This window comes from Cygnus olor, chromosome 14 (genome assembly GCF_009769625.2).
Source record: "Cygnus olor isolate bCygOlo1 chromosome 14, bCygOlo1.pri.v2, whole genome shotgun sequence".
NCBI classification, from domain to species: Eukaryota; Metazoa; Chordata; class Aves; order Anseriformes; family Anatidae; genus Cygnus; species Cygnus olor.
In genome coordinates, this window is record NC_049182.1 from 13,341,489 (window position 1) to 13,363,418 (window position 21,930).

At 42.2% G+C, this 21,930-nt stretch overlaps 1 protein-coding gene across 3 annotated transcripts in view; it reads right to left on the minus strand.

Annotated features, from left to right (window-relative positions):
* Positions 1-21,930, minus strand: part of CTNNA1 (catenin alpha 1) — a 115,146-nt gene that overhangs the window by 26,127 nt on the left and 67,089 nt on the right. For all 3 annotated transcript variants that reach the window (XM_040573103.1, XM_040573104.1, XM_040573106.1), the window contains exons 8-10: positions 21,556-21,636; positions 20,584-20,736; positions 6,884-6,976 (exon numbers count right to left, since the gene is read on the minus strand). In XM_040573103.1, coding sequence (XP_040429037.1) covers positions 6,884-6,976; positions 20,584-20,736; positions 21,556-21,636 — 327 coding nt within the window. The remainder of the gene's footprint in view (positions 1-6,883; positions 6,977-20,583; positions 20,737-21,555; positions 21,637-21,930) is intronic.

Here is a 21,930-nt window from a genome sequence, read left to right on the forward strand (position 1 = left end):
CTGAGCATTTAATCGTAAGAATTAATTTAAAATACGAATAACTTGCAGGAAGGATATATATAGTCCAAAAATAGGAAGAACATGGCAAGACTACCTGAAATGTAGCTGTTTCCATGTAAAACATTTGGCAATTGCAGGGAAATATTCTGTATTTCAGAGCTTCTCAAAATTCTGCCAGAGCACTGTGATCACAATGACTCACTGAAGTTGTACAAAGAAAAGAATCAAACAGGGACATTTTGAGACTATCCAGAAGGAAATGAAGCATGGCAAGAAAAGACACTATTTTTATCGGTGCTTTGTTTCATGTAGTAATTGCAATGTTCAAGTCAGCCCAGCGCTCAGTAGCGTGGTTCCAGCCAGTTGCTTGGAGCGCCTTTCCTCTGCCTCCAGCACAGCCAGGCCTTGCAGCTCCTGCCCTGAGATCTGGGAGGCTGGGGATCCAAAAACCTCGTGGCTGATGGCTCAATCTGCACCTCAAATCCTCCTGGGAAGAACCTGCCACCTTCCTCCTCGCTGAAACTAAAGATTGAAGACAAAACCCTTCTGCCCCCCATCTGGAAAAGTGACTGAAAGGCCAGAAGAAAGCGCTTGCACGTTGTGCTTTCCTACAGAGAACTGTTCTGAGCACTGGGCTGGCACGGACAGAGGAAGAAACCTCACCTGGGAGAAGAAAATTATTGCCTATTTATTTCACCTTGCAATCCTTACCTCTTGCCCCTTAATGTTGTCTCGGTGCACACAACACCCACAAGCCACGTAGCTACCTGGGTCGGTGGCTGTAAGCACTCATTTCACTGTTGCCTCAGTATTTTTACAGGGACTTTTGATCTTTATAGGACACTGTTCCTTCTGCAATGGCTTTAGGGTGTTGCTGTCCCACACCAAGAAGCACCCAGCCACCTCCCCCCTGCTCACTAAACACCTGTTCTGCTTAGTTCAAATATTTGGGATTTTTTTGTTTGTTTTGTTTTTAAATAAAGATCTTGATGCATCAACTTTCTCGTGGCCATTTGGGTAATGAGGTGGAGAAGTAGCTACATGGCCTTCCAATTTAGGATATCTTACATCTGTAGAAACAAAACCAAACCAAACAATAAACCTGATAAAACGAGCACCCGCCCATCATCTATCACCTCACAGGTGGGACAAAAAGCAACAACACATACAAAACAATTCCCAGCTGACACATGAAAATCATGGTTTTATTCTGGAGCACACAAAAGGGACAGGATAAGTGACTCCAGGGTACGTGACTTAAGCACGAGGCTGAGCAGAAGCAAGCTCTCAGAGAGGTTCCCAAAACCAGCAGTCGCACTGCGTGCTCTTGCCCCACTTTCAGCTCAGGGAGGCGAGGTGGTACTAGCCTCCTGCTTCTGCCTGGGCAGGGGGGGCTGGCTGGAAGGGGGAACAGAAGCAGAGGGAGCCCAGCCTTCAGTTCGGCACCAAACTAGTTCATGCCCTGTACCTCCAAAGCCGCCACAGCAGCTGAGCCCAGCCGGGACACCCCTGGCCCAGGTGGATGCTAACACCACTGTTTTTCTGTCTTCAAGAAAACAGAGCTACTAGCTTACTGACAGTTTGTAAAAAGCCGCTCATAACTTGATTTTCCATACCCTAGGTCCCAAAGTTACCTCCAGCATCCACCCTCCTGTCTCCCCCTCTGCTCCTAGTTCCATTTTGCTCCGAGAAGGAACACGGGTTGTAAGCAGGACAGTTCAGTCACTTCCACTTACATCCAACCCCAGGTTCGCATTCACATGTCTGCGTGTGCTAACCCTCTCTGTACTTCAATACAGCAAAAAGCACTCTGCAGAGACTGATGAGCTGAGATGCCTGGAAGCAAAACACACAGCAGATTGTTTTGCACGTTCACCAGCTATAATGGCAGCGACCAGCAAGTGCCTGGATGCTGAGGCACCAAAAGGAAAAGTTTGCTTCTGACTTCCAGTTCTGTGCTCCTGTACATAAAAGGTTCTTTGACCACTTTCCTTTCCTGTAGTTACTTTAGGTGTCTATGCAGAGGATGCTTACTGCTGTTGGTCACTGACAGGCTTCTACTGGAATACCATGACCTTTTCCAGTCTAGCTTATGCTACTGTCAAAGTGATTTTCTATTTATATCCTGTGCATGCATAATTATCCTATCAGTTTCCTGTATAAAGAAAAGCATTTTCTTTGGTAGCTGAAGGCTCGCATTATAATACCAGCCACTGCTGAAGCTGCGGGAATGTTGGAGGCATTTGTCTTGGTGTCCCTTTGTGCTGCTTTGTTCTGTGTTTCACTGACTTGAAGCAATGAAGCTCTGGGAGTTTCAGGGCATGATGTTTTTTCTGGAAGATGTTCTGCTACAGCGCTCCACACATTGCACCGTGCCAGTGATGAAGAGACACAGCCCTTACCCACTGACATGCCTCTTACCTCAGAACTCAATCCCTTTCTCCTATCATTGATTCTTTTAATGTACACGCAGAGAATCAGTAACTGCTCAAGCTTCTACTATTATTCCTTGGATGGCCACTCCTGTCCTGTGGTGGTTGTTCTTCACAGGAAGCCTGCACGACACAGAACTGCACCTAACCGTTAACTTTTTAACAGAAGTTTTTATGCACTTTGGAGCCTCTACATGAGACTCCTCATATGCTTTTGCATTTTGTTTGTCTGTGGTAGTAGGTGTGATCAGCATATGTAACCATCTGCCTCATCAGAAATCTATACGCAGCAAATTGCTTTTCAAGCATTTCCAAATTGGAATGTATGGATGTGGAACAGCAGTCATTAAAACAAGACATTAATATGAAAAGAGCCAATTTATTTTTATTATTTTTTTTATAAAAAATGTAATTTAATCCAAGAATCATCGGAAGCCTGTTTAATCGGTGCCACTCACTGACTGTGCAGGGTAGGCGAGCTGCACCAACTGCTGCCTGTGCTACAGCAGGCATGGAGCGAGCGTGGAAAGCAGAGGTGGAGACGGTGCCTGGTACCCTCGCAAGGCAGCCCGTGGTGCTCAGAGCCACCCCTCGGTGCCCTACAGCTGGGAGAGCAGCTCCCGAGCGCCTGTGCCAGGGAGGTGCGGGTCCACCCTGCTCCTGCGGGCTGCCACCCAGGGGATGGTCAGACCCAGGGGCGCTGGAACCCAGCCTTTTTTGGGAGCAGCAAGCACCCAACCGACAGAAGCTCTATTCTATAATTATTTTCTGAAACTCCCAGTCGCCTACAATTTGGCTAGGAGTCTACAGATGAACTTTACAGAGGCTTTAAAGAATGCGAAAGTCAACAAATAGCTGGTAGAAGCAGCTGCAAGTGATAGCAGACTGTCACATCAAAAGGATGGAGCAATCCTTTCCCTTCAATAGCTATACTGGGGCATTTTCACTGTTGCTTTCTAAACACCTACAGCTTGTATGATCAGAAAGACTGCTATGGTTAAGCTCTCTTCTCAGACATCTTTAATTCAAAACACTTACAAAACAGCTTTCGCAGACTCCCAAAGCAAGTACTTCTTGGAAACAGAACTCAGAAGCCAAAGTTGCAAGCAAGGATCCAGGTTTTTGAGTTGAGATAAACAAAATCTTTCACTAATTTACCATTGGCAAGCTCTGTGTTTAGCAAGAAGGCAAAGAAAACTTCCCCAAGCACTCTGCTAGGCAAATGGAAGCACAGGCAACTATTCCAAGTATTTCGCAGCAGTACTTTTCCATTTCCACTACGAAAGACATCTTAAACGTTTAAAAAATAAAATGCTTAGCTGTAATGATCGAGGACTTTTGTTCCTTCCTCCTGACACACCACAGACACACCTAGCCAGGCACAAGGACGCAGGAATGCAGGTAAACCCTGTGGGACGCTGGAAAAAAGTCCTTTCACTTCAACAAGCAGATTTTCAGCAACGCATGCCTTCAAAAACAGAACTCAGGCTGGCTTCCAAGCCAAAGCTTCACAGAGCAGCACCAGTGCCCCCCAAGCGCTGCGTGATTTCTCCCCTGTACGCCCAGCCTGGCAGAAGCGACCCAGCGGGCTACTGCAGAGCACGCAGCTCATCCTAACGGCTCTTCCTGGGCCATCAGAGGAGGCTCTAAATACTATATTTAGCCTCCAACTTTGCATTTGATTCCGTGCTAATTGGCCGGGGACTCACAAACAGCAAGGATGATGCTACTCCCATGGCTTTTCTGGAGGAAACGACGACTTGCAGCAAGCCAGCCACACGATCCCAATTTAACTGCTTGCCAGTGTAGTAACTTTTCAGACCATTTTCTGCACCTTTTTTTTGCTCAAAGAATTAAATTTCAAATCTGAGAACGTCTGAGCCCTTAGGTGACATGGGCAATGAATGAATTCTCGTCTGTACCAACAAAACTTCCAAGCTTTGCCTAAAGAAACAGTTTGAAGTGTTGCACATTCCTTACTCCTGCTGCCAGCTCTGGAAGGCTAGTTACAGCAAGGGACCGACTAACTGCTCTGCCTGAGATACAGCTTTTATAATTAACTCCACAGATTGATTTCTGCAGAAATCATTCTTTAACCAGGAGTTCCCTACTCCCAGAATGGCCTCTACATTGCTAAGCTATTTAAGAGGTTACCTGGGAACTTAATCAAGCACATTAAATTTCAGTTTCATCCTTTCCACCAGAGCAATGCCCTGAATTAAATTTCATACATCGTATTTCCATGTGATATTGATATATTCGCTTGAGTTCCAGAGTGTATTGTAATTACTGATTGACTTGACTCATTCTGAATGCAGCATCTTTCTGGAAAAATACCATCTAAGCAAAACAAAAAAAAAAATGCAGATAATATTGGAGTAAATTTGTATTTTATGCCTAATTCACATGTTTGTCACCTAGAGAGATCCAAGAACACGCTGTGCTTCTTGTCAGGAATAAACTGCTAAATAAGCATATAATTGCCTTTAAAAAAAGCACCTCACTAAGCTGTGTAACTAGAAGCATTTAGAGATTATACAGAATGATCAAAGTTTGGGGGTGATCAGTAACGCTCAATGAGGACAAGTGTGCTGCATCGCTCAGACTGGCATTGGACAAACTTCTGTACTGTTAGGAGAAAACACAGATGCCATTTGTAAAACAGTTTAAACAAGTGTCCCTAATTATCTCAGGATTCACAACACGTTTAAATACTCCTAGAGCATTAAACTATCTACTAGAGAACACATAATGTAACATAAAAGCGTTCTTTCAAGTACTATGAACATCTATAGTGTCATTTACTAATCTCTTGGTGACTACCCTAAAATCAAGGCAGGCTGCACCGTGGAGCATTAGAACTGAAGGCTTAGAAACTCAGATACGGAACTTACATAAGCCAAAACCCATCAGTTCTAGCCCTCCTCACCCGTTTATAGATAATCAAAGCTTCCAACACGTGCTACATGTGTTAGCACAATCCCTGAAAACAAACGTTAACAACTGCACTTCAGTCTTTGTGACTATTGGCTGTAGTTGATTATTTCATGTTGACTTGATTATGATGGTAATTTTATAAAGGTGACAGACCACTACCCAACTTGAATATGTCCCAGAGGCATTTGGATTCAAAGAAATCCTAACTTTAAGATGCTCATTTTCAAAAGCACCAGCATTCATTTGGAGGATCATGCATTATACTCCCATATTCTTGGAGACAGCTAAAAAAAAAATATGTATAGCCTGGTTAGTTTCTTTAGGAAAGATCAAGCCCTCATACCAAGTATTTTTAAAAATCTATTTCTTACAGATGCTTTCTTCCAGCTCTAAAAATTGGGACCTTTGCTTTTAACAAGCCATATATGCCACCTGCCCTGGACATGGGAGGATGATACAGCACAGCTGATGCACAGGTCCCAGGGTCTGATCCAGGAGTACAAACCACACAAGCCCACCCCAGGACAACAAAAGGTCTCCTAGATAGTATTTAATGTTTTATGTTTAGGTGCTGATCTTCACCTATTTAATAACACTGCTACTAGAAAGTAATAGGAAAAATTAAACTAGTCCTCCTCCTATGTGCACCTACCTGTAGGTAGGTGTACATATCTCACTTCCTTCGGACTGATTTCAAATATATATATGGAAGAACCTGAATAAACTCCAAATAATTCTGAGATGATGAACCTTATTTTCATAAAATGACATTTGACAACTTTTGAGTACATATTTTCCATTAGCATCCAGTTACCAACAGCAGCTTATTTGTGTGTTTTAGACCTGAACTTCCTGATGCTTTTAAAGACGTAATCGCCAGAACTGACAGCACTCTGCAGTCTTCAGGGGTTCATTCAAGTATCTAGTTGTTGACATTTAAAACATCAGTAGTATCAAAATGAAAGAGGATAGCCTAGTTCTTATGTAAACCTAATTTCCTTCGTGCCATTAAGAAGTTATTAGTTAAAGGATAGTCTCAGCCAGGTTCAAACTCTTCATGCATAGCCAGCTTCCTCCGATCCTAGTCCATCAGGAAGATTTTTTTGACATATTTATAATCTACTCAGGAAAAAAAAAAAGTAATTCATCTTATAGCATATATCAGAGCAGTGGTAGTGTCTTCACAACACATCTTCCCACAACATGAACGTGCAGAGTAAATCACTGAAGCTTCACTGGGTTACTGTCTCGGAGGTTACTAGAATACCCAGGCACAAGGAACTTACAGTTATTATGTAAAAAGGAGCTGAAGATTCATTCTCATCACTAATTACTTTCTGTCAAGTAGTTTTAGATTTCTAAGTTTTGATGCATTTAATTTACTATATGCGTTAAGGAAAACATCGAGTTCTGCAGGCAGACAGGTCCATAAAGGTACACCAGAAGGCCAGCACTCTGTACAGCGCAGGACCACTCGCCCAAACAACCTGGGCGAGTCGCGTGCTCTTTGTTACCTGGGGACACAGGGCTTCGAGCTGGCTGGCTGACATGCGAACCAACTTCACACCTTCTTCGTTATTCGAGATGGAGCAGGCCAGGTTAGCAACCTGTGTCAGAGGTGGTGAAAACAAAACAGAACTGTTAGAAATGACTGTTATTTTCCCCTGTAGGAAACTTTTTACCCACTCCCAACAATGACCATTGAAATGCGAAGTGCCCACATTGCTGCCGTTCTAACAAATTTTGAAATCACTAATGACATTTGTTCTATCTCTAGCCATAAAACATCAGATCATCAAACCATAGCCATTCAAAGAGGACAGAGATTTGTGTTACCACCCTTTCAGCAAAGTTCTCACCAATAAAACAGACAAGAGCATCACTGGTGGCACTTGAAGTCAGTTAAAATGCCCACTCCAATTCAGGAGCAAGACAGCAGCAATCACACAATTAAACTAAATCCAGCTCCAAAGCACCTGTAGATTAAATCTGATGTTTCTAACTATATGGACACCCCCTTTTTCTTGAAAGATTTCTACGCCCTGCTGCATGTGAACCCACAAGAACCTGCAGATAGGTACACCAAGCGATTCATGTATCCAAGTGGCGCAGAGGTGCTGCAAAGCTCGGGCTTTGTGCAGCATCAGCAGAACAGCGCACCTCAGCTACAGGATACTGGTGTTTAAACTACTTGATGCACTTCTTATTTAGTCAAAGGCTGCAGAATCAGACAGGCGTTCCTCCAGCCCTCCATTTGTGCTGTGCTTCAAACAAAGACACGTGCTGGTACAGGTGATTTGAAAAGCCATCCCTAACCCCCTAAAATCAGAATAGCATCTCGTGATGCTACAGCTTTACTCCAAAACCTTGACCTGCTGCACAGCAACATCCCTAAGTAGGTCATCTTGAAACAGAGGACCTTTTGTTAACAACTGCCTTTTAAGAGTACACAGGATGGGGACAGCACAGACTTTTTTGGTAATTGGAGATGTTCCTCATATTGGAGCTACTCTCAGGGGAAGGAAGTCTGAACTAAGTTACGTTTCGTGGCTGACAGGTGAATGACAAGCATGTTACTCTGAGCCATTTGAAGACAGAGCTGTAAAAATAGTACGAAGTGAACTGAGATGAACACTGAGTACTGTCCTTTCAGAGACAGAGCAACCTGCAAAAAAAACCAGTAAATGTGTTGTAAAAGCCCCACTGTAAACCAGCACATGCTCGCCAGCACCAATGAACCAGATTTCTCCGTGTACTTCTCTCTATAACCCGGGAAAATTTCAGCCTCCCTCTAATTAAACTATCCTGTGCATTCGTATACAAGTTGCTTTGAAGTAGTATCGGCAGCTACAGCGTATGCTTTCCCCCCTCCCCAAGTTGTTCCCTTTACAGCAGATGTTCCCACACAGAATACATTACTGTCCCACCAACCACATGCCAACATGCCGGCACAGTGTTTCATCAATTCCATTATTAATTTTGGGACCATGGCAAGTTCCCATCGTGAGGCACGCAGCATCCTCCTCCCCCCAGAGCCAAATCAAGTTACAGAGGATGTAGAACTGTCAGCTGTCAAGATGCGAGGTAGGTTTCCAACGCTGAACGACTAAGTAAACAGATGCAGTGGCATATATTTGGATGAAAACAAACTGAAGTTGAGAGAAAGACTATGCAGCATCAACACGCGGCATGCGGAACTCGGCCAGCTTTCAGACAGCAGTGGTTTACTTCCCAACTTTCTTTTCCACCAGTCTGCAGAGAAAAGACCTCCATATCTCTAGGTGAAGCTGCTGCAAGTCTTGAGCTCATTGCAAGTTTGTGCAGCTCGTGCCCAGCTCACCAAAAGCTCTTTTGCCTCTCCTCTGTTGGCACGTTTGCTGCAGCTCCACACCCCGCTCCCCTCCACAGGGCACGACCACCAACCAGCACACGGTAACGCCTCATCAGGAAGGGATTTGATTTTGAACAGAGGGGTTTTGTCTTCTAGATTTGCTGTATCTTAAATCCCCAGTTCACAGCGAGCTGTAATACATTAAGCTTTTGTTTAGAGGCTCAAAAATAAAAAGACAATAAGATGCCGTGATTTAAAAGTCAAATAAAGATTTTGTTGTTGTTTTAAGCACAGGTCATATTTTGGAGAAATACCAGTTTGCCAATACTTTTTATGGTCCATATTTTCACGTCATTTCTGCCTCCCCGGCAGCAGTTACAGTTTCTAGAAGTGAGAAGAACACAAAGCCCTATTGAGTAGGGGCTGAATAAAAGCTACATTGAGGCACTACAAAATCAGCCTCTCCGCTATCTGGAGATGTTGTGCTCTCTCTCAAGCCAAGTGTGATGAATCAAGCACAGAGAATCCTTGCTCTGTCTGAATACAGAGAGGCAAAGAAGTTGGTAATTGAGTGTCCCCGCCATGGTACTATGAAATTTTGCTTTTTTGCACAGTCATTTTTGTACAGTCATTTTTCTCCTGAATACCTCACTGATGGCAATTCTTCTTTAGAAACTGTCCAACTGGGACTGCCAACCTTCATGAAAGAAGTGTGTGTGCCTCCGTGACTGAGCTTCTTTGGCAGTTTAAGACAATCCAGTTGCTGGCTGCCACATCCCATCCTACTTCTGTGCCTCCAAATCTCAACACTTCATTTCAGCATGCTAGTCCAAGAGAAAGCTATTCGCTCTGGCAGATTAGCTTCCCTGCCAGATTAGCACACAAACTTCCAAGCAAACCATTTGGTGAACACCAGACCAAAGGCAGGGACGTGGAGATGACTTCAGAGTGCAATGGGACCGAGCCCTACATCCACAGCAACGCAGTACTTATTGCACCCTTGGACAGACACTCTCAATCTGTTGAAACAACTCAAACCTCTTAAAATTCAAACCTTAAACGCTATTCCAACTTATTAATCAAGTTGCAAATGACATTACAACTACGTCTTTTAAATCGTCGTTAACTATCAGGTGCTCTATGGCATGAATCCTGAAACGGCACATACCAGCTGCAGCGGGTGGCTGTACGATTAAGAAATTGAATTTTAAGAGTATCCGAAAGCACAGTTCATCAATAACTCCTGTGTGATGTTTGACAAAGAACTTCAAACTCCCTGTCAAAGGAGAGGATAAGGAACTCCCAGCCAGTTATCTGGCACGTGCACGTAATACGTAGAGTTTTGCAGCCCAGATGAAGATCAAATGTGACTAAATTTGTTTTAAAGCATGCAGAGCACCTGGAGATCATATATATTTCTTTCAAATAAAACAGAGCACCTCAAGCAAACAGAAGTTCCCTTTAAATCAAATGGAAATGAAATAGTTTTTCCATCTCGCCAACAACGTAGCTGACTGACATAGTAAGTGGTCAGATTTGATTTAGAAAGAACACTTGTGCTTGAGAGCAAAATAGCAATTGAATTCCCGCTGCATTTGTTCATTCTTACCATTCAATATCATCAAGCCCCTTTACATAAGCACTGCTGGCACAGGCATCAAAGGAGACAAAAAAAATTGCAAATAATGTAATCAGCCATAATGACCAATTTCTTGAAAGAAGTTAAAAATACATAGGGAGATGAGGACAGGCTGGAGAAGCGAGAGCGAGGCGGATCAGATACCTCTTGCAGCACAGACAGACCAAATTAGAAGCCTCTTTTTGATGCAGGATGAAGACTCTAACAGTCTACGGAGTGTACACTGCCACCTCCCAGAGACTGCCTCACGTATCCCAAAGGGCCGGACAGGCCCCACACAGCTGCAGTTTGGATGGATGAGCTTCAGCCCACCCCAAGGACAAAGGCACTGGGCAGCAGCAGGACACGCGCAGGCACAGCCACGTCAGCGCCGCTCCTCGCTACAAACTAGACTAAGGAATCGTGCCGAGTGAAACCCCAAGCTGGATGAACTGATCTGCTTTTGGAACTCAAATGTGATTGCTATTAGCATGGGAGTACTGCGAGACAAGGGACGCCTTTGGAGGTGGCACTGGTCAACCAATTCCTCCCAGTAGCAGCAGGCCCGTGCAAAGGGTCAGCCAGAAGTCATTACCAACAAAATATGTTTCCAAAAATAAAAAATAGAGAAAAATCATGCCATCTGTCACAGAGATCCCGTCTTCAATTCTAGTTAGTTTTCTGCAGAATTTTCTATTTTTAATCACGAAGAGTCCTGGTATTTTTACAGCAATTTTTTCCTCCATTAGTAACAATTTGCCAGCCTACGTGTGTGGTGCCGGCTGTTCAAGACAACTGCCTCCTCTGACATTAGGCAGGTTTCACCTTTTTCACCCGAAGTTCTTTTTTTTATTTTTTTACCTTAAAGTTTGTTCCGATGACAGCTAAGGAGCTGTGTAGCTGTGTCTTCGAGCGACACAAAGACTACAGCAGCCTCACCTGCACGAGCTTGGGATCATCGCTAAACTTCTCAATTACACTGTTGGAAATTTTCAAGAAATACAGCCACAGCTTTGCAGAAGTTAAAACTGCCTCTCTGCACTGGACATCCTCCTATCTTAGGGAGAGGGTTACTTTGTATGGGACTGTTTATTAAAGTCTTAACAAAATGTTTTTTCAATAAAAGACAAAAAGTGCAAGAGCAAAAAGGAACCTTAATACCTAACACATTAACTCTTCTTTTTTTTCCAAGGATTTTGAAGGCTGATACTGAAAGCTTATATCAAAATTTTGCTTTGTGCACGTGGACTGACTTCAAAGCAGCATCACCGAGCTTCTCCTTGCTTACAGGTCGTATTTTCAGCACAACTTCTTCAGAAAGTCAAATGCACAAAGCGCTCTGAAGTGGGTGCTGCATGCAACCATCCAGCAAGCGTAACCCCCAGAAGGCTCTGTAGTGTTTGCTGTTCCATAATTTACTTCAAATTGTCAGAGCCTGCCCCTGCCACACGGCACCGTTATAAATAAGGATTATATATTGCTATGCAGGAGACACTAATTGAATTTAAGAGTCTGACTACTCCTGCTTTGAAACCACAGTTGAAAAAATACCATTGCAGAGTTTTCAGAGAGTCTTCCTACGGAAAAACCTAACATTTCACATCAACCAGTATCCTCTCATAAGCGACGCCCACAAACCCCATGCAAAAATAACACAAAAGCCATATTCCTTTATACACAGGTAATTCAGGAATTTCAGTAACATGGAAACAAAGCTTTTGAAAAGTGTCCTTTAGCATCTTAATTTCTGATTAAACTTCAAAATTTCAGCTTTTTTTTGCCCCCTCCCCCCCCCCGTTTTTAAACTACCATTTCTCTGGGAATCCAAATTCCTACTTTTACAAGCTAAAATCACCCACTTTAAATGATTAAAAAAAAAAAAGGACAAGCAGCCATCAGATACTTTCCTCTTGAGGACCTGCTACAGCAAAGTGTATCGGATTCTCACAGAATACATGTGCTGTAGCTGAAATTTTTTCCTCCTCCATGTTAAGAAAACAGTGCAGTTCACTTCAGGATGGTCAGGATGGTCAGAAATTCATTTAACTGCAGGAACAACTTTTCTGGCAAATGTGGCAACTGTGTACTTTCAGAAGAGATGTGTAAATTATGTAATTTCCACCTATCTTGGAAAAAAAGGCTTTTGTTATTCATCAAGTCCCTATATTTATTAATTCATTCAATATTCTCAATATCCACAATATTCAGGATGATTCAAGATAAATGCAAGCGTTCTAACGTCCAGCCCTACAAGGTACTGTGTGAGTGAGCTTGCCCTCTGCCTACAGCTCTACGAACGCCCTAGTTTTGCAGAGGCACAGCCAATTAGGAATTAGGCAGAGCAGCTCCACTGCTGGTGTGCGTGGAGGGATGGCAGTGAGGACGTCCGTCCAGGTCCACAGGGACTCGGGAGCAAGTCACCAGGAGTCATGCTGTCAAGTGCTCCCTGATTTTATATGACTTAAGTAGTTGCAAGTGGCTGCAGCTCCATAGCAGGTGCCTTGCAAGAGACTGTTGTGGGCAACAGTATCCCAGTGTATTAACTTAAAATAGTAAAGGCTTTAAATAAAACAAGCCACATGCATAGAAAAACTCCAGACGTAAAGCACCGTGGGGAACGATGGACTAAAACTGAGATAATGGCTATTTCTAGAGCTCTGCAAACTCATGATTACTCTCGAGCAGAAGACAATAGCAATTTCAATATCGAGTTTTGTTATAAACACATGGTTGGGAAATTTAACCTAGATGTAACAAAACTGGCAAGCAAAATGTTTTCCTTTTTCATTCAACAGTTCATAGGCAATGAGAAACGGGGGTTGTGAACAATGAGAAATGGTTGTGTTGTGAACTTTCTGCTCCCCATAATTTTGAAGCAACCACTTTATATTTTCATGGCAATCTTTCTCTTGAGATAAAATCTCAAAACTTACATACTGTAAGCTGCGTCTGGGTGTATAAAGATCGAGTTAAGGAAGAAAGCGTCACGTTTGGCTCTCAACCCAGATGAGCTGTCTACAACTGCCTCGCCAGCTATGCAGTGCTGTCCTGTGAAAGCCCTGTTCAACACTGGTGAGCACCTTCCATACCCCAAGAAAACATCTTTCTCCAACAGTCAATCTCGCATGTTGTCAAAGCTGCGGAGAAAAAGGCAATTTTTCATGTAGTTGGGGAAAAAAAAGAGGTTTTGCATCATGACAGACAGAAGTGGGCTCCGTTTACTGAGCAGCAAGCACAGAAGGGAGAGCGCTTCTCCATCTCTTGCAATTCCCATTTGCAATCAAAGAGGGTGGAAGAGGTGTGCAAAGAGGTGTGCATCTACAGCATAAAACACACAGTAGGAATGTGCTAACTGTACAGAAGTACCTTTATTCCCAGCCTGGTAGATTATCTTTTCTACCGACCTGACCTAGAGAGCAGAGCTGGTAAAGGAGAACCAGTGTACGACGTGGGCACCGTGCCCCTCGGAGCTGCAGCTGGAGCAGCAGATGTAACTATTGGCACGGGAGCTATTCCTTCCTCAAACAAACAAGCTAAAGTGATAAAATGTTGTTATAAGCACAAAACACATTAGTTACACAAGTTGATCTGAGCTACCATGACAGAAATCACACCACTGGTATGTAGCGTGGATCTGATCTTAAGCAATAGCACATCCTCACCTCAGATGCCTCTTAGCAACACAGATGTTTTTCTGTAAAATCAAACCATTTCTAATAGTGCTATCTGGACACTACCCGGATAAATATCTTTATCCGAAAAAGCCTCTGTGTTTATGAAACTGGAGATCTTTCCTATCTCGTTTTGCTTATCGCTCAGCATGCTGTGTTAACATCTTACCAAAGGTTTCCAGCTTGATACCTATCGTTAGCTGTTTAAACCAGTTTTTGGTGATTCAGCCAACTGTTCGTGGCAAGTTTAATGGGAATTATAAATACATTATGCTCTTGACGAAGGTGACAAAATACTAAGAGGAATGAGCTCCACACAGACTTCAGGCAACTCCTTGATGGCACTACATGACTAATAGTCCAATATTGCTAATGAGTAAGATGATGAAAATCCAGTATTGCATCAAGGTTTTTAATATATTAAGAATTAAAACATGCCACATCTATAAACATTGTACCCAAAAAGCTATTTTAAAACACTGTTCAAAATCCAAAGACTCAAATATCTGGATAAGAAAGCAGTCCAGGACTCCAGTGCTTTCTACCTACCTCTGAAGCCATCACACCAACAGCACCCGTGCTTGGTTGTGCTTACATTTCCCAACAGCTTTTAGGGAATTCCCCTGCCCTACCAAATGCTGTTTGCAAAGGAAGAAGGAAGAGAGGAAATACACAGCTGCTTATAGCTGGGTAAAAGGACATTAACACAGTGTTCCAGACCCCTAACCTCACTCACCTCCAACTTCTACACCCTTGGCCCAAGAGGTTAAGGGCCAAGCCCCTCACTCTCAGCAATCACACAGATAGAGTAACCGTCCCTGTGGAAAAGGTACAGCAGAAATGCCTCTCCTCCAAGGAGCAGTACCTAACCGGGATGATTTTCAAACAGAAGAACATGTCCCCAAACCCCCATCACTGTCCAGGTACGTGAGGGTTTAAATTCATCTTCAATCACTTCACCCCTCCATTAGTTTCACTGTTAGATTGATTACTTTGCTTCTTGTATGTGTATTTGTAATGAAATCTAGATAGAAAGATTATGCTAAAGTCTCTTATTATTCTTTCTTCCAAATTTCTTCTTCCTACCGGATTTTCAATCTCCATCACCATTCCTCAAGCCCTATCATACATAATTTGGTGTAGCATGGAACACTGGCTGCAAAAAAAAAAACTTACAAAAACAAAAGTCACCCTATTAAAAGGTCACTTCATTTTACTTATGTATGCTGGATTAAACTTGTACATGCAGTTTTGTTGGGAAATGAACTTTTTTTTTTTGCTGAGGCTTTTCTACTTTACTGATTATGAATGTGTATAAGGAAAGCATGTTTTATGAGTAAAACTTAATTTATTTATGAATTAGTTGACTAATTAAATGAACTTGCACGGGAAGTGCATCGGTTCTTGAAGAGTGTCAGATTTTAGAGGGCATATTAGAGTTATGCTGGTCATTTACTGAAGACATTAGCTTTAAATTGCTGCCAAGGTTATCCATAGACAAATTAGAGAAAACGTGCTTGTTCTTTGGAAGAGCTATTTTGCTGTGCATCTTAAAATGGGAAATTACCCTCAAGTTGAACCAACTCTGCCTCTCCTCTCCAGACCATAGCACAAGGACATTTCTCTTGCAATACACACTTATTTTCAAAATAAAAGCAAGATGATGACAAACTTCAGTCTGCAGATTTTCTCTCCCCCTGTAGCTTAGCTCACTGAAGAGGAAAAATAGGAGCTCAGACACCATGGTAATGACTGATAATGAGCCTAGCCTAGTAAATGCCAAGTTTTGAGACTAATATACCCCAAAATTCAGAAGAGCATTTCACGTCAGTGTTTGATGTGGGTGTCAAGGGCTGTGTACTTTTCACCCAACACGTGTCTGTCTTTCAGTATTGATACATACCTCTAACAGCAAGCACAAAGAAAGGATATTTAAAGAATGAGCAAAGCCAGTCCCCTCCCACCTCCAAAGATGCTAGTTTTATACAGTTTATATAGCTTTGGAAATCAGTTAAGTAACAGACAACAAATTATAATCCCCTGAGCCCAGATTTATGTCTAGATCTGCTAGTCCTGTACTTCATTTTTAATAAGTGTGCACAGTGTACAAACCTTAACCTTTCTACCGTTAGTAGAAAGATAACTGGCTACGCCGAGGTAAGTTGCATCTCACGACCACAGGATAGGCAAACCTTAGTTTTTCAAAACCTGTGTGTCTCAAGTCATTCTCCAGGTGCCCAAAGCTGGCTGTTATTTTAAACCCCAAGCTATGCTTCACCCACTTCAGATTTTTTAAAAGGCTTTCACATGAAGAAAAAAAAAAGGAAAAAAAAAAAACAACCCCGCAGCTGTTAGGCTCCCTGAAGAACATACAGGCTTGAAGTATGAACAAATCAGGGTAAATTGTAAAAAAAAAAAAAAAAAAAAAAAATGTTGCCAAGTGTGCAAGGCTTTGGGCTTTTGGAGCGTGGTATTTTTAGACTGAGGTCTGAAGAATTATTCCAGAATACTGGGCTAGACAGTTAGGGCAACAGAAGGGGAAAATGTCAGCATGAGAGGCTACGGATAGCTTACGGAGTTAAAAGTGCCCAAATGTGATTCTTTCCAAGCAAATAAATTTGCAGTCTGCATCTGTTCACGGGTTTTCACTGGAGATGAGAAAATCATCTCTCTGTATGCAAAATACAACCCAATGCATTAAAAAAGGCATCACATAAATTAAAGTAATTGGGAAAAAAATGATTCTTATGAAATGTCATTGAGAGCTTTCACCTCCCTGCTCTTATCAAAGTTTCTCCAAGAGGGATTTAAGAATAAAATTCAAGTCAGGAAAAACATCTGACACAGGGGTACTGGACTCATTCCTGTACAAGATTACTCTCTATTTTCAAGAAGCTACAAACTCTCCTTTTCCAAAATATTCTTCAGCAAGCAAACAGCTATTGCGAGCTTTTACCTGCACTCTGTCCTCAGCTGTCTTTTCACTACCTAATTTCTTAAAGTCTGAGAAAACTTTTAAATTAAAATTACACACTACAGGGACAAATCAAAATCTAATTTTTATTTTTTCTAGAGCATTCAATAGTGTAGCAAAATGTTTCTTCTTTGACATTTATGGCTTTCTCACTTTTCTGAGAATAGCCAGAAGTGCCATTACAGCGGCTACAGCAAGCAGTAGGGACGCAGTTTGTACATAAGCACACTTCAAAGACTGGGATGAGTGAAAAGTCAGCGCGGTGCTAAGTGACAACACTGAAAAACAAGCACCGCGTTTCAGGACAGTCTAGTTTCTAGGATGAAAAATTAAATTTAAGGACACGTCTTTCCTCAAGAGCAAAGTTACGGGTTTGAGAGCCAAGGCTGCTTTACCCACCAACAGAAAACCCACCAGAACGTAAGTACATACTTTACAATCAGTAAATTAGGAAGACTTTCAGAGTTCACAAGTAAATTTACCTCTCTTTCTTGCACTGGTTCCCAAAGTGGTATCTCTTCCATTATTCTCATCTCCTACGTTTAAATCGTCTTCTCTATCCCTGAATCAGACTCGGAAAGAGTGCTAGCTAGTTAATGGGCTGCTAGTGCAATTCTGAAAGCTATCTTTGAAATATCTTATTCATCTGATCTCACTATTTCACCATTTCTCAGTTCAAAAAACAGGGTAAGGGGGCTATTATTTAACCACAAGAGAAAAATTAAATGGAAGCTCGTTTGGATATGGCTTTGGCATGGTTCATCTAAAAGATACAGACCCAGAGGGCAAATCAGACTGCTGGGGTCATTACTTACATTGGCTGAATTTGTCTGCCTGGCCTTTAGGAACTACAAAAGCTAGGGAGTGGTTTTCTGCCAAGACGGGAAGATTTTTAAAATAAAAATACCCCAATCACATGCCTGGATATCTTTGTAGCTAGTTGGAGGGCCCATGAACACCTCTACGGTGCAGGAGCAAGAGCTCCCCATGCCAACCCAGGGCAGAGCCAGCTCTGTTTAGGCGATACCTGCAACAGTTTAGTGACAAAAATAAAATAAAACTAAGTCCCCTCTAGTGCCTGGTTCACCAGGAACGCAGCACTGGCTCCTCCAGGTCCCAGGACAGAGCACTGGGTACCACATCCGAGCTGCAAAACTTTTTATTAATTCAGCTGGGAATCCTCCAAGTTCCCTCTTACAGCCCGGGTCCCTGATGCACATTTCTTCCCTTTTCCTAGTATTAAAGGAAAGGGCACATTCTGTTCTACATCTAAAACTCAGGAGCCTGTCAATCATGGCGTGATACACAACACCACTCGGTGCTTCACTGCAGCTGTTTTGTCACATTTGATGCCCTGAGTCACCCAGCAGCCTTTCTGAGAGTATACGAGAAACTCCCCAGCACACTTATCTTCCCCTGAAAACAGGTGGAAGCAATCACTTCTAATCTCACCACGTGGAACATCTCCTGTTCTGCTCTTACACAATCTTTATTGTTTCTCTGGATATCTGCAGTTGGGTTTTCTGCCCGAGAGCAGACTGGTACGGGAAGTCTCCAACACCCCTCTCCGTTCTGGCAGAGACATGCAGAGATGCTGCAAGTGCATCCCTTCCCACCCCAACGTGCCTTCCTTCACAGTGAATTCGACATCACAGATGACTCTGCAGCCGCTCTCCATCCCCCTAAGAGAGGGGCTCGCCAGGAGTACTATTCCCCTTCTAAGCTAAGCAGCAATATTAATCCATCTACATTCATGGAAGAGGCTCATAAGTCACCCAGGTCATGCTACTCTATAGCTACAGTTACATTTTAGACAGCAAAAGCAATAAGCAGGCCTTCAAAGAATTGTTTCAGAAGCACATCATTTCAGCAGAACCTTTTGCTATCAGTCAGAAATATTGTTTAACACATATTTCCACAGGAGCAGCCCTTCTTGAAAGGCAGGCTGTTTGCCTGAATAGAGGTTCTGTAAAATCCATTTGCAGTTTGGCATTTTGCACACAAGGTAAGGTCAGTAAAAACCGTTCTTGCACGCCAATGCCTACAGCTACCCATTGGTTTTCAGAAGCCACACGTAACGTGAGCGGGCAGGGAGCGAGGGGAAGGATGCAGCAGGGCACCTGTTCCTCTACCTCTGCTGATAAATGTCTTTTGTGGGTGCTGTGCATCCCTTGAAGAGGTGCAACTACAGCAGAAGATGCACAAATTAGCTTTGTAACATAAGAGGGGAGGCTTTAGACAGAGCCCCCTGCAAAGCGTTCCCACCACCTGACACAGGACGGCCGCATCCTGCTGCCTCAGTGCTGCGGTGCCCTCCCCCTGCTGCTTTGTCAAACAACCAAAAACCATGAGTTACTATTTAGGATTAAATAACTTTGAAACTATGTGAGGTTGGCATTTACATTGAAACACGTCAGGCCAACCGAGAAGAACTGATAACTTCAAAAAATTAAAGATTTTCCTGACTTCACCAGCAGCCCTGAAGAGCTGGATTAGCTCCGTGTACCCAAGACTATGGGACAGTTCCCATGCACTGTGCTCAGAGCCCCTAAGGCTTCAAAAAGGAGCTGAAATACACTGAACAAGAGTCAGAGACTATGCTTACTGATAGTAGGTAAGTCTTATTCTTGAGTAATTTAAATCTGTCAAGTTGCATGAAGCAACTCCTGATGAGCCTAAGAGCTGCACGGGCTCAATTACAGTTCAGAAGCAGTGACACTACGACAACAAAAATATGCTAAGCACTTTCTGACAGTTTCTGGGTATCTGCTGGGGTTAAACACAATGAGCAAGCAGATGCCTCCAAGTGCAGTGAAATGCACAGGAATTTTTTGAAGCTTATTCCTGATGGCATGTTTCTTCAGCAATAACTAGAGATGCCTGCTTGCTCCTTGGCATTTAGCATGAACATGCACAAAACTGTCATGAAAAAAATGGCAAGAGGACAAGGTTACCAAAATTTTATAAATACCAGGCATGAACTTAGCTTTCTTTTTTAAATGCACTTATCTGATGTAAATTATTACCCATCATGGTAGACTAATGGACTTTAATGCATTTTAGTTAAAACTCAGTCTCATGCAAGTTAAATGCTCCCACCGATTAGCTTTAATGTGTGCAGTAACGTGTTCAACAGCCTTTGTTTCTTTTATTCGGAAAAGGTGGGAGGGATTTGGTTTTGATGTTGGAATATTTTATGTCCATTGTCTGCTCTTGACACACATGCAAGGAGGTCTTCATCACGGAGTCTTCATTTAAAAGACCTGTTCATAGGCACTGATATTTTACAGAAAAAAAGAAAAAACCTCCAGGCTTCAAGCAACAGGTGAAATGAAAGCCATGCTACCATCTCCCTTACACCGTATCTTTTTAAAGTAAAAGTAACAGCAGAACATACTTACATTATATAATCTCTGAAATTACACAGGCTATGTAGTAGTAGCTGCAACAAGCTTACATTTTTTTAATATTAAATTGTATTTAAAACCATTAAAATAAAACTAGAAAGCAAACTTATTAGAAAGTTTGCTATTTGTTTCAACAGAATTGAAAATAGTAGTTTGCTCAGTTTTGCCTTAATTTAAGGAGTGCTAATTTAATTTTAATTTGTACCATCTTACCTCAATCAATTTATTGGCATGTTCACGGAAAACCTGGGCATATTCTTTTACTTCTTTTTCATTCCCATTCTTGGCAGCTTCAATCAATACTAGAAGTGGAACATTTGTTTCCAGAAAAGAATCTGATACATGGTCCATAACAGCTTTGCGGAGCTGAAATAAAAATGAAAGGATGAATAATTTTTCACTAGTGTTCCACTGCTATTTTCCTTTCACTGTATTAATACATAAAGCTTAAGTACTTCTGGTGTTGATCCTTCTTCCTTTGTGTGACCAAGATTTTCTCTGGTCTAAGTCCTGTCTATACACTTTTTGCTTCAATTTAAATTAAATCTCCTTTAAAAAAATGGATTAGTTATGCAAGTGCAAGTCACCAGCTTGGCCACAAATATTGATTTAGCAACTCATATTGGTTTTGCCTGAGTAAATTTGCCACTTTCCCTCAGCTGATTAAGTAACATGCTGATTTAGCTTTTAATTTTTTTCTACTAGAATAAAAATATTTTTGAATAAGCTTGATCCGTATTCACATTTACTTGAAAAAGGGAATATACTGCTATAAAAAAAACAGAAAACAACTGACATTACATTACAGTTCTCAAAGAAAATAAGCTCTCTGAGATAAGACCACCAGAATTATAAAATGTAACTGATTATGTTTAAAAGCCATAAAATATCAATTTTCTTTTGTTGTTGTTGTTTGTTTTTTAATTTTTTTATCCCTTTTGCCACGAGGATGGTAAAGAATCCAACACCTTTATCACACAGTTAACAGGGCTACATCCCACCCCACGCTGCCATATGAACCAGGTACTGGAAGTTTCTAGCTTTTAATTCACTTTTTAATTCACAAGAAGCAGGCAAGCCCTTTACAGTTGGAAGCAAATCAACAGATGAAATACTTCCAAGGGAGAAAACATGCAGAAACGCATTCGTTTGTTTCAACGAGTATTAACTTCACACATTAATTACCTGTCTACGCAAGTCTCTGGTCTTTTTGGTCATTTTATCAATCGCAGAGTTCAGTGCATCGCTTCTTTCCTTGCGTCCAGCCTGAAAAACAAGAGGCAGATGTAAAAAGGTATTCAGGGTCCAAAAGTAAAACCAGCATTATTCATTTCAAGACCGTCAGCTTCTTTACTGATTTAAGAGATTACACAGGTCAGAAGCAGAGCCCCCGCCTCCCCGATACAGCACCATTCCTCCTGGCAGGTTTGAGCAGCTCAGGAGCATCTGACAACATACGGCTGCATCTTTAGCACTCATCAGCTCCCTTTCTGGAAAAAAGGATGATTTCCTACATTGAGACTGCTTTTTGCTCCTCAGCAGCCAGAGCCCATATTTAAG